General features: G+C 32.8%; 1 protein-coding gene across 4 annotated transcripts in view; it reads left to right on the forward strand.

Moving 5' to 3' along the window:
• Positions 1 to 12,934, forward strand: part of LOC118744130 (netrin receptor unc-5) — a 307,531-nt gene that overhangs the window by 248,516 nt on the left and 46,081 nt on the right. For all 4 annotated transcript variants that reach the window (XM_036476881.1, XM_036476880.1, XM_036476878.1 and 1 more), the window contains 4 exons: positions 11,683 to 11,931; positions 11,993 to 12,121; positions 12,175 to 12,343; positions 12,407 to 12,480. In XM_036476881.1, coding sequence (XP_036332774.1) covers positions 11,683 to 11,931; positions 11,993 to 12,121; positions 12,175 to 12,343; positions 12,407 to 12,480 — 621 coding nt within the window. The remainder of the gene's footprint in view (positions 1 to 11,682; positions 11,932 to 11,992; positions 12,122 to 12,174; positions 12,344 to 12,406; positions 12,481 to 12,934) is intronic.

The following is a 12,934-nucleotide window of genomic DNA, read 5'->3' on the forward strand; positions in this document are numbered from 1 at the left end:
TTGAGAGCATCTATATCCTCGCATTCTTAACAAAAGATCCAACTACCGGCCCAAAATACTCTGTTAATTCCGCACAAACTGATGGCACCATACCAATCGAAATGGCTAAATTAATAATTACAAAATTTTGCAAATAATTCTACAAGGACTAACCGACAAATGCGCAAAGAAATTTTGATAATTTTATGAAGCGATGCAATTAAAAACGTGAGATCAATATCAAGAAACTAAAGAACGTGAACTGGAAAGATTAAAAAAAATGAAACTCGCATACTCGAATACCGCTGACTTCAATCGGCTTATGCATGGAATAATCGGACGTCTTCACCAGTTCACAATTTTCAGTTCTTCAATTAGGAGTTCTTAATTTTTTATACCGAACTAAGTGATATTCCAGAGACCACGATTTTTTACACCAATTTCTAACGGAAAATTAAAAAGATTTTGCAAATAATTCTTTCAAGACAATAAAAAAATTTCTCTCTAAATATATGTACTTAATTACTCCCATAGAAGCAACATATAAAACATCCAACGAATAAAGGCAACATTGGGTGCGTTCATAAGACGTAGCTGTTTAGCTCATCTGCTACGAAACAGCTGGAAACTCTTGAACCCATCAATTTCGTCTTAGAAACGGCTTGATGATTATGCTACCAAGTGAACAGCTGATAAATGTAAACAAATGAAATTGCAATGAATAGAGATAGTTGCGCCGATAGTTTTTAGAATTCAACGCTGAGCTGCCGCCGTGTTGAAAAATTTTTTAATGTTATAATGAATTAAACAGCGCATAATTATATTGCAAACATCTTCAAATGCATATATTGAGAAACGTAGTATTATTATAAAATATTTTAGTTACTTTATTACATCAGTAATATAAAATATAATAAATTTGTTTGCAACTGCCACCTAACAAAGCGGCGTTAAATTCAATATAAGCGGCTTGAGTCCTTTCGATCAGCTGTTTAGGCTAAGCGCAACCAAGGTGTGATTGACAACTCAGTGCGGCTCTCTTTTAAGGTACTATAATGTCAAAAAGTATAAACAAACGAATTAACCCTAAGTGATGCATGTATCTTGTCAGCACTGAAACCAAGGCTTTTATTTTGATTATAGTTTTGTTTTACTTACATTACCTGGAATATATATATTTTGTCAATAAAATAAAACAAATTATTTATAAAATCGTTTTAGCAAATTTTCTTGTTTTTAATTGTCCAAGTTTTATGCTTTTGTGTGTTTATTTTTATATTTAAATTTTTTATCCTAAACATTATTCGACACCTATAGAAGTATGATTTTACATTTGTTTCCAATTTTATATGAGAGCTTAACTCTAACAATTTTGAAATTAAATTTTTTTATGCGAAATAGTTTGGGTATAAACGAGCTCGTTTGAAAGTGCTTGACTCGGACGGACAACAAATGAAATCACTTTCCTTGAAGTGGTTTTCATAAACGCGAGATGAATCACGTAGTACAACACTACATCGCTGCCGTCTTAACTCGCAACTAGGTGGTTTAAAACATCGCTCTATTTTCGTGTCCTGACTTCTATTGCATACAGCGCACCGTTCAAAAGTTTTGTTCCGTTTCATCTTGGTTTCCTTACATTAAATATTTAAGAAAAGTCGAACGTACATATTTACTTATTACCAAACTTTAAATGTGCTTACTTGCTCTCCTCGGCGGTTTATCTCTTAACAATTTCACGTTTATTAAGAAAATTTGTTGCTTGAAAAATATTTGTGTAAATTTATTTTAAATAAATTCAAATTTGAAAAAAAAATATTTTCAAATGGGTTAACAATTCATTTTAATTTGACAATATAGCCTGTTTCTTATGAGAGCAATGTCAAAATCAATCACACTTTGTTGAATACATTTTGAGCGCAACTGATTGAGTTAAGGTAGCGTAAAAATTGTCCGCTGGAAAAAAATGGAGGAAAGTTTCCAACTGTTTAGCTGAGCGGAACTACTCAACTGTCCGTTTCTAAGACAAAGACGGTTAGGCAGCCGAATGTCAGAAAATGAACAGAGAAAGCTCCCTTATTACTTCACATTTTTTTATTCCGCCATGCTCATGGCGCAATAACAGGTGAAGTAATAAAACAGCTTTCTCGCTTTATTTTCCGACATTGACTGTCGTATAGCCAAATTTTAAAGGCAATTTTTCAAATAAGGCAGTGTCAAAATCTTTCTTCTCGCTATAATTACTTCCCCTGGTATTATTCCGCCATGGCCATGCTATTCGCCACAATATATCGGGTTTTCCATAGTACAATTATTCACAGGGATTGCCTTCCCAGAGAGTTTGGCTTCACATCGAAATTCGTACTTGCATTTTCATTTTGACGCATTTCAATTTTGATTCTTTTAATTTTACTTGTCTCTGCTTTTTGTTTTTGCTCAATTTAATCTTTTATATATTCAATACCAATCTTTTATATATTGTTGAAATAAAGTGAGCTATCAAAATTTTGAATTTGATTACGAAGCAAATGTTTATTTTTCGGATTTTTCAAATTAAATGAGTTCTCTTCAAGAAGGTTTGTTTAAAAATATATGCACATATACATACATATTAGGGATGTTAATATTTTGGTTTTTTACGATCCCGGGATTTTCGGGATGTCGTTATCACAATCCCGGGATCCCGGGATTAGTCCCGGAATTTAAATATTCATTACTTTTCAACAACTTAAATCGAAAAAATTGCTTCTAAATTGTTTGAGAAGCTCTCCTACCATAAAATAAATAATAAATAAATGGGTTTGAAACCTACTCTTTATTTAAAGTGGCGTTTTTATGATTTCACGCTGACGTCAGGATTTATTTTAAAGGACTTTGTAATTTCAAAGATATGCATAATTCCAAAAATTATTAAAAAAATTCAAAGTATTGAAAAAAATGGGTACCAAATAAAAGGAAGGAAAGAAGGAAGGAAATTTCTTCAGAATTTAAAAAAAATATATTTGTTTGGATTCACAAGTACGAATATGTAAGTTTTTAAGCTGATAAAGATAGAAGGACGAAATTCGAGGATGTTATCGAGTTTATATAAGTCCTTAACATATAATTTTTTCAAAAACAAATATTGCGAAATTTCAAGGAAAAAATTTTAAAAGGAAATTTTCAATTCTTACCAGTCCCTATGGACAAAAAAATTAAGTCTGATTAAATTCTACAGAATTTCCTCTCTAACTCGATACCCATACTTCTTCTTCATTTTGGAATTACTTTCGTCAGGGTGAAAAACTAAAAACGCAATTTTACAATATTTGGCCCATGGCTTCACGAATATATTGATTTTTGTGTTTAAAATGTAATATCGCACGGTGTTATATGTATAATGAGCTAGACATTTATAAAAAAATATTAATTATTAAATAAAGAAAATAAATATAGCCAATACTGGCCAAGAAAAGGAGTTTCTATTATTGCCATCAGTGCAAATTCTTGGCAATTAATCCCGGGATTTTCGGGACCTAAAAAAGGCCGGGATCCCGGGATGCAGGGATTAACATTCCTAATACATATATATATGTATGTATGGTATATGGTGTATGAAAATATTCCTCTTACAGTATACCTTTTAGTGTGGGCAACAGTGATGTTTTTCAAATAAGGCAGATCGGAATATGTGCTCTCGGTTTTTAATGTTATCTGAACGTTATTAAGCATGGATCACAAGATCTGTATATTCGTACAGATTTTTATTTTTTCACAATTACACAGTGGGGTTGTTTCTAAAGTTGTTACTGAACTGAACTCATTATTTCTACACAACACCACTCTGTGACTGCCAAAATGTACAAATCTGTACAAATGTACAAATCGTGTGATCCCTGCTTGAGTTTATTAAATTGGTATTATTCAAAGCATATTGAACGGATAGCAGAGTAGAGCAGCTCATTTGATTTAATTCGAGCATTTGGTATCTAAGGGCCTTATTCTGGACTGCCTGTTCAAGTTAACGGGTGCTATGAATGCCTGTCAAATTTGTCGCTCACATGTTTACATATCACAGGCAGTCGATTAAGTTTAAATTTTAACAACATTTCGATAAAACGGCCCTAAATTGTAATTTCAGTTTACTTTTTACTCTAAAATGTCAAATTTTATTAACCTACTAGCCAATACCAACTTCATTGCGGCGTCTTAAACATCCATCAAACTGTAAAACAATCATTCATTTCGGTTCTTAACTAACGGTGATTTCGTTTCTTCCAAAAAAATTTTGCCTTCCCCCTGAAAAATGTGTTTGATGTTACACTAAACCCTGTAAAAAGGCATGTTTCTGCCTTCTTATCCTTGTCTAACTCACGCATTTCATAATATTATCGGTTTAAACAACCATCTAATTTTCAGGGCAACCATCTCCCCTGACAAAGCTTCACTGGTCAGAACATGTGCCGTTTTTGCCTTACCAGAGTGCGACATTTTAAGAAATGAAAACACAATTTTCTCATCCTTTGCCTTTAATTTAGAATCGAACATGAAATAAGAATGGGGCAATCAAAAGGCAACCTTTCTTGGTATAAACGAAATCACCATAAAAAAACAAAACAAAACATTCTCTTTTTTGGTGGGTTGATTTCTCTTTATATCTGTAACACGTGTACGTGTAATTTCAGCAAATCAGACCATTAATACGATTTATTCGTATAGATCGTTCCCTGGTTTATTTACCGGAAAATAGTGTCATATATGTTTATCCAATCTACATGCGTGCCAAATTCCATTCCAATCCATTCAGCCGTTTTTGCGTGATTGAGTAACAAACATACAAATTTTCACATTATAATATTAGTATAAGTAAGATTTTCAATGTGCCTACTCATTAGTTCAGTTTTGAAGTAAATCAGCCTATCTTGATATCAATGTTCCGGTTTTACTATTTTTGTTTTTGTATTACGACAACTTATTAGGGACGGATTCGCAGGACATAACTAAACCCATGATAAAAATATTACAAGTTAAAACCAGAGAGAGGCAGTCTGACGTTTGCAAGCAATATAATTTTAAAATTCAAGCTCCGTTCGTATTTCCGAGCTCGTAGGTATATCTGACGTGTAGATAGTATACAACGCTAGTGAGATAGGTCAACGCACCAGTATTTCCGAGTCGTATCGAAAACTGCATGTCATTGCCTACAATTTCGACTCGACTAGTGTATTAAAACGCAAAACCTTGGCAACACTGGATAGTTTTCGACATTTTTCGTTGTTGTTGTTGTTGTTGTTGCTGTAGCGGCTATTTCAACACAACCGTTTTCATTCCGACCAATAAGCTTACTGCCCTGTCTTTCCAAAGTATTCGAAAAAGTACTTATATCAAATATGAACATAATATTATACCAACACACCAATTTGGTTTTCGAGAAAACCATGGTCCATAGAACAAGTAAATCGAATCCCCAAAGAAATCAGAAAGCTAAGAGAGTACTGCTCTGTGTTTTTTCTCGATGGCATTCTACTACAAAATATGGGACGTAGGACTTTTGTACAAAATTTAAAAAATCAATACCGCCTAAATTCCACAAAATATTTGAGTCACGTAAAAGTATCTAACTTCACTTCTGAAGACATGCAAATAAAGGCCGGTGTTCCCCAAGTCAGTGTGCTTGAAACTTAAATATTTCGAAATTTAAGGGCGCTAATTTACTCAAAATTGATACACCCCGGCTTACCATGTAGCGGTAGCTTTTGGAAAGGTGAATATCATATATTTAACACTTGCGCCGGGCATTTAATGTTTGGCGCCGCCCGAACTTAGACTTTCTTACTTGTTCATTATAAAACTATAATAGGCTCTGAATGAACACAAATTTGTTGTCATGAGTAGTCATCATCAATACCTATCTGAAATTAATGAAAATATTTTCTACAAATGTTGTATGGCAGCGTTTAAAAGTTCCCGTACGGACGTTCCCAAAATTGAGTCGATGATTTTTGCAAAATTCTGCGAATATGTTAATGGTACAAAAAAAAGATATGTATGAATGGTTGTTAGAATAATAAGCAGCCATAACCATTGCATCAACTTAAACTTCCTAACGATGTTTAGTAGCTGCCAAAAACTGTTCAAAGTTGTTCCGACGCACAGCAATGTGAACATGCAATGTGAACGTGTTTGGTGTTTTTGTAAAGACAATTTTTCCACTAAAAAGAATTAAACAGACATTGCCCTAAAAAATTAATTATATGCCTCCAGGAAGCCACTAAACTCGACACTTTATGCTACAAATTTTAATAAGAGCATAGCCATGCGTAAGCTCTTAACAGAAAAAAATGTCAAAAATATATTCTTTGAAATAAAATGTTGGTTTGATGTTTCTTGTTTCCATATAGATAGTAGAGAATTACAGAAATTAAAATTTTGGAATAAAATTAAACACAGGGTGTCCCTGCGGTATTCCAGAAAAAAAACAATTTTTTTAAACAAAATTTCAAAAAATGCTAAATTCTAATGAAATGTATAAAAAATATACTTGAAAATATGTTATTTTGTATTATTTTATTAAATAGTACGGGCTTTTAGCTTTCAAAAGAAGAAATAAAAACCTGCTCATTTTTTGCACTTTCTGGAGTAATGCGTTTTTCGCTAATGCATAAAATAATTTTTTAATTTTTTGTCAGTGCCTTGAGATCTGCACGATTCGTTCCATTTTCAAAAATGAAGTGTCAGATTAAAAAGCTTGACCTGTGGACAATAGAAGGTTAATTTTTCTTAAAGAGTTGCCAGCTGTTAAAAAATAAGATTTTTAAAAAATTAGATTCAAATTTTTTTATAAGTTAAATGAATTATTAAGAGGATGGTATCAGTCGAAATCTGTATTAACTACATGTATAGAGTTGCCACCTGTTTAAAAAATCAAATTCTACGTGAATTAAAGGAATTGGGTAATTGAAATAGACAGGTATCCATACCATAAGGGAGTCAGACGAAAGAGGTTTAAGAAGGTTTTAGCTTAAAAATATTACGAATAGGGGTGCCACTTGTTTGTAAAGTCGAATTTAGTTACACTAAAATAATAATTACGTCAAACCATAGGATTACGCCATCGTATTTATTATTTTATTACAAATACATACATTGTCAATCAGCGATTTGTTCTGATTACATTCCTTTTAAATTACTGGACTCTTAAATTAACTCAGGAATGTTTTTACTCTTCACTTATTTCTTGCAAAATATGTCAAATTTTTTCATTTGTCTGATACTCATATTGAAATACATATTTCAGTTACCTTATTCCCTTAATTGATGTTAACTTGATTTTTTAAACATGTGGCAACCATTCTGCGTGTCGTTTAGAAGTAAAGTACTTTCAAAACTAGTTCAATTGATACCCATATTGTAATATCTAATTCATTTAACTTATTAAATAATTTTAATAAAATTTCTAACAGGTGGCAACCCTTTTCAAAAATAGATAACTTTATTGCACATCTACAGGCCAAGCCCTGTCATTTGACACCTCACTTTTGAAAATAGAACGAACTATATGTACATACCTATGTAAAAGGCACAAGAACCCAAATTTTCAACTTCAAACTGCATTTACAGTGAAAGTATGAAAGTTACCCAAAAATGAATTGCATTTTTGAATTTAGCGTCCTCAATTTTACTAAGCAGCTAATTTTCGTTTAAATCCGTACATAATTCTATTTTTGCCCACATTTTATATGGAGGGGAAGCACTGTGCGACGTTCCCGTTCGGACGTTCCGATTTTTTCCAATGGATAACATTTTTTGTTTAGGAATTTAAACACACTCGTTTTTTAATGCAAATATTGGGTTATATTGTAGATAAATCTATGTATATGAAGGCCTTTATTAACGTTCTTTGAAGTTATTTCTTTTTACAAGCATACGTACATATCGACGCCTCCAAACCATTCTATGCTAAGTCTGATTAAGTCTAAGCCGACTTAGCATACTAGGTTTGGAGGCATCGGTATATACTATATCCATATACAGTTACACACAAAATTGAATATACGGGTTTTTTCGTTGATACATATTCGCAATGTTTTACATGGTAAATTTTTTATATCTTATTTTGTATTGAAGTATGGCTTATATTTTAACAAACCCCATTTAAATCCAAATATGAAACTGTATACGAATATAATAAAAAATCTGCAAAGCAAACTTTTTAACAAGAATTTCTAAAAACAAATCAGGTATGCAGTTTTATAGTCCATTCAGTTTTAGTACAATAATGTGGAAATTTCAAATGTATCAACAATCCTCAAAAATCATCGCGAATTTTTAGACATTTTGAAATTTGCACATTATTATACTGAAACTGAATGGGCTATAAAACTGTATACCTGATTTTTTTTTTTAGAAATTCTTAAAAATTTTTGCAGGTTTTTCATAATTTTCGTACACACTTTCATAATTGGATTTAAATGGGGTTTGCTAAAATAATAATTTATAACGAACAATCAAGTGTTGCTTGATAAACTAAAATAATAGAGATCTGCGTTGGTAGTTAAATTTTTTTTAAATATTCACTATTCTCCTTTTGAGATAAATTATTTTTAATCTCTTCAATCACACCAATCCTTCCCGTGGAGACAAACCATTGGTTTTAAATTTTTGTATCCAAACAGAAATGCAATTGTGTGTCAGATGAAAATAGAAACATTTCTATTTCGTATGTACATGCATATGCTTTGTACAGAGACAAATCTAATTTGCCTTTACCCGATATGCTGGAATTTTCATGGTGACAGGTAATAAGATCAACGGAAATAAGGTAAATTGACTTTATTTCCCACCCTGGGGCGAAATAAAGTCAATTGACATTATTACCTTTTTAAAAACAAAATAAAATCCATTGACATTATTTTTCTTTTAAACATTATATTTGCTTACCCCGCGCGACCCGTGGACACACCACGTCACGCTACGCCGCGGCCCCCCCTTCCCCGTCTCCCGCCGTGTTTTAATGCAGGTAGATTTTTTTTGTATACGTTGAAATAAAATGTTTATATATTTTAAACATCTATATTCAATAATACCCTCTATCTGCATACTTTTCACAAAGATGAGATTCTGATATAAAAATCCACCTAAGCTTTAACTGTCATCAGTGATATTAATGCTACCTTATATAACGACAGGTAATAAATCCCAGATGGTTTCTAAAATCACAAATTAGTTTTTGTGCAAATTGCAGATAGAGGGTATTAAATCGAAATTTCACATTTTTATATTTGTAAGTTATTAGAAGCAGGGATGCCAACTTGGCTCAAACCGTGCCATTTGTCCCTATTTTACTTCAAATGGCACATAATTTTTCAATTTGGCACAAAGTGCCAAAATGGCACTTTAAAAAAAAAAATAACATTTCAGTACATTTTTGTGTAAACCTTTGCGTGCACTTCTTTTTCTCAACTAAAATGTTCTAATTTATAAAGGCTGTTCAACTGGTTTATCTTATTTTATCATTGCACTTTTGTTTGGAAAATGTAGCTTTATTTTATTACTAAATGTGAATGATTAAAAGGAATTCCACCTTTTTTGGCACTTTTATTTTTCTATTTGGCACTTTTTTATCCTCAATATGGCACCTCATTACTAAGGATAGTTGCCAGCCCTAATTGGAAGCTGTGTTTTGGGGCAACAACTTGTCTGCAGTAAAAAAGCATATAATTTGTGTTTCATAAACGTGTGATACCCAATCGATTAACTTATATGATCTCGGTTCAATAATTGTTTATACCCGCATTTTGGCACATTGGCTCGTTGAGTGTGCCATCTAATAAATAGTGTCGTCGTTCTCCTTAGCTGCTTTTAAATGATGCCGTCACAAATTCCAGGCGGAGACATGAATACAGTGTAAGAAAATTCTTTTTCTATAATTTTTTCCTTAGAGGTTGGTTTCTTTTCCACCTTAGACATTCCGAATTCGTTCAAAATATGCTAATTTAAAACACAGAATTTTTTCAGTGTTCCTCCGGGGTTTTTGGACATGGACTGTTTCTTCAATTTAATAGTGTTCGCTTTATTTTTGTGGAAACGAAACATGTTTTGCAAGTTATGGATCATTTCTACACTCTTTCTTCAAATATTTCTCGTATTCCAGCTGTGCGCAGGTGTTTAGTTTTTCGCATCGTGTTTTTACATATTCGTAATATAAATTTTTTTAATAAAATCAATTGGTGGTAGTTCATGATTGTGTGTGGATTAATATCACAACACTGAGGGTTTGGCAATAACCTTTTTCATCTATTAAAAAACAACACTTACGGGGCAATGTTTATTGTAAGAACAACATTCTTTTCTATGAATCGACATACTTTAAGCATTGTTGACGCTATTTCCATTTGAATGAGGAAATAGCGTCAATGACTTTATTTCCAAATTTTTGTTGACTTTATTTCGCTTTTGAAAAGGCGAAATAAAGTCAATTGACCTTATTTCCGGTGATCTTGTTACCTGTCACCCATTTTCATATGTAAAAAGTGGCATGTGCACATGCAAATACATATTGTGTAAGAACACCTTTAGTAAGCCATTACAAATGTACCAAAAAAGGACTTCGAAAATATCGGATGAAAATTGAAAAATGGCTTGGAATTTGCGCATGTACTGAGGCCATAAATATGTCGGCAATAATTAAATTATCGGCATACATTTAGACAGACGGTTCACGTGGCGTAGACATATGGTAACTAAGATACTACAAACGAAACTAAGATCAGATAGCTTAAACTGGCTTTTAACCAAAAAATCTAAATTGAAATTAGATTATAAAGTGCTCATATACAATACAGTAATCAAACCTATATTGAAAAAATAAGGAGAAACCAATCGACAACGCTGAGAGCTTTGACAGGGGCGCCGTGGTACGTCGGAAATGAGAACGTAGACCTTGAGAAGAGACCTTGGTATGCCAATGGCTAAAAATGAAATGGAAAATACGCAGAAAGGTATAAAACAGAATTACGCGATCATTCAAACGAATTTGCTAAGGCCTCGGGCAATACAGCAAACCTTACCCGCCTGCGAAGAAGAAACCTGCCAGCCTTATGATGAGCAACATTAAACCAAAAGCGCACAACCCCAGGTATTGAGCTATCATATTTGCAGATAAGCTTGAGATTCTAAAACTTGTTGTAAGGCTTAGCATAATGTAATCGATTCAACAAATAAATAAATGTATAAAAAATCTTATTTCACCACGACAGTAGGCGATGCCATGTTTCCGAGTCGATGTCTTATTTACGACATATGCAATGAGGATAATGATTTTAAAATGCTTGCAAAGGTGAGAATGAAAATTATGGCCACCGAATTGCGATAATCATTTTACCTTGTAATGATTTTATCGTGGCTAAACCGCTGAAACGCTGAGAAATTAATATTTTGCTATAGAAAGTCAACCACATGTTACTTTCCTTCTGCAAAATTTACAGCCCTATTCCCTTACAGAGAAAAATTTCATTGCATGACTATTGTCATAACAAAAAAGAAAAAAAAATTGTTTTTCATAAGAAGCTTTTTCAAGTCAAAAATGCACTCAGAAGGTGGTTATTGCCTTTGCATGTAAATATGTATGTATATTCAAGGATACTTTTTAGGAAATGAAAGGTTTAATCTATTGCTTTAAATAAAAACTTAAAACTTATATTTTCTTTATAACGAATCTCTCAGTAGGCAAATGGACACCGTGGAGTGAGTGGAGCTCTTGTTCTTCTGACTGCATTCAAGTTCGCCGTCGAAGGTGTGTTTTCCCTCTTGCTGAAGATTTAAGCGTTGAAAGCATTGAAGGCTCGATATTGTCAGCAAACGTAGCGATTAGCAACGGCGTTGCAGGACTGGGATTTGCAAAGGTTCATTGTCCGGGGAAGGATATTCAAACGGCTGAATGTCGGGGAGAGCATTGCCTTATTGGCAAGGATGGTAAGGTTGTTGAAATTTTTCTACAAAATTTGTATTTATAATTATCTTTTAACACCTCAAGCTTTTGATTGGACTCTTTATCTCGGCTTAGCGTTCGTCATAACAGTTTGCATTGCGTTTGGTGCCGCTCTGATTTACTATGCCCGGCGTAATTTATCTATTAATTCTCATTATAACATGACCAGAACTAGTGAGAAATTGCCATTCATTTCGATTTTAGTCCTATATAAATTCGTTTTGCAGATATGAACTCTGATTATGTAAAGGGTATCGATAAGAAGGGAAAACACGTTGAAACCGCAAATGTCAATTATGATTATCCCAGTTCAGATCACAGATTTATGTCCAATGATCATATAATAAGTTGCGGAGTTTCTGAACATCACTATGACGTACCCAATTTATCTGCCAAGTAAGATTTTTGCTGCAATGTAGCGAGTTTTAACAGTAAATAAAATTGTCTCCCATTTTGCAGCTACACGAATCCAATAGATGAAATAAGTGCAGAATACGTTACGGATACACCAGACACTTCTACAGCGGATACTTGTAAGTACTAAGTTTAACGTATGGTGAATGAAATCCGAACAAACATATGATAGTGAAAATAGAATATGAAATGAAATTTGTTTTATTTAAAGTCAATTAATTTTTGTATTTAGATATAAAAGTTTAATTTATAAAAAAAGTATTTGCTTCATTACGGTTTGCTTTTCTTGTTTTTTTCGGGCAATTTCCTCATTGACTCTTGAATTCCTTTTGTATCGATATCCTTAAGCTCCTTTTTGATTTTTTTTAACTAAAGTGGTATTTTTTGCAGTGTATCCTTTGCCGTAAACACGCCTTTTCAAATTTTCCCAAAAAGTTTCAATTGGCTTCAGTTGTGGCACGTTTGGAGGGTTATACTCTTTAGGTACAAATTTAGAAGACTATTTTGTCCCTTCTATGGTATTTGTTAATAAATTTCTGAAGTTCAGGAATACATTTCTCTGCATAAGTCTGA

Source organism: Rhagoletis pomonella, unplaced genomic scaffold (assembly GCF_013731165.1).
Source record: "Rhagoletis pomonella isolate Grant_MI unplaced genomic scaffold, Rhpom_1.0 Rhpom_scaffold_00008, whole genome shotgun sequence".
Lineage (NCBI taxonomy): Eukaryota > Metazoa > Arthropoda > Insecta > Diptera > Tephritidae > Rhagoletis > Rhagoletis pomonella.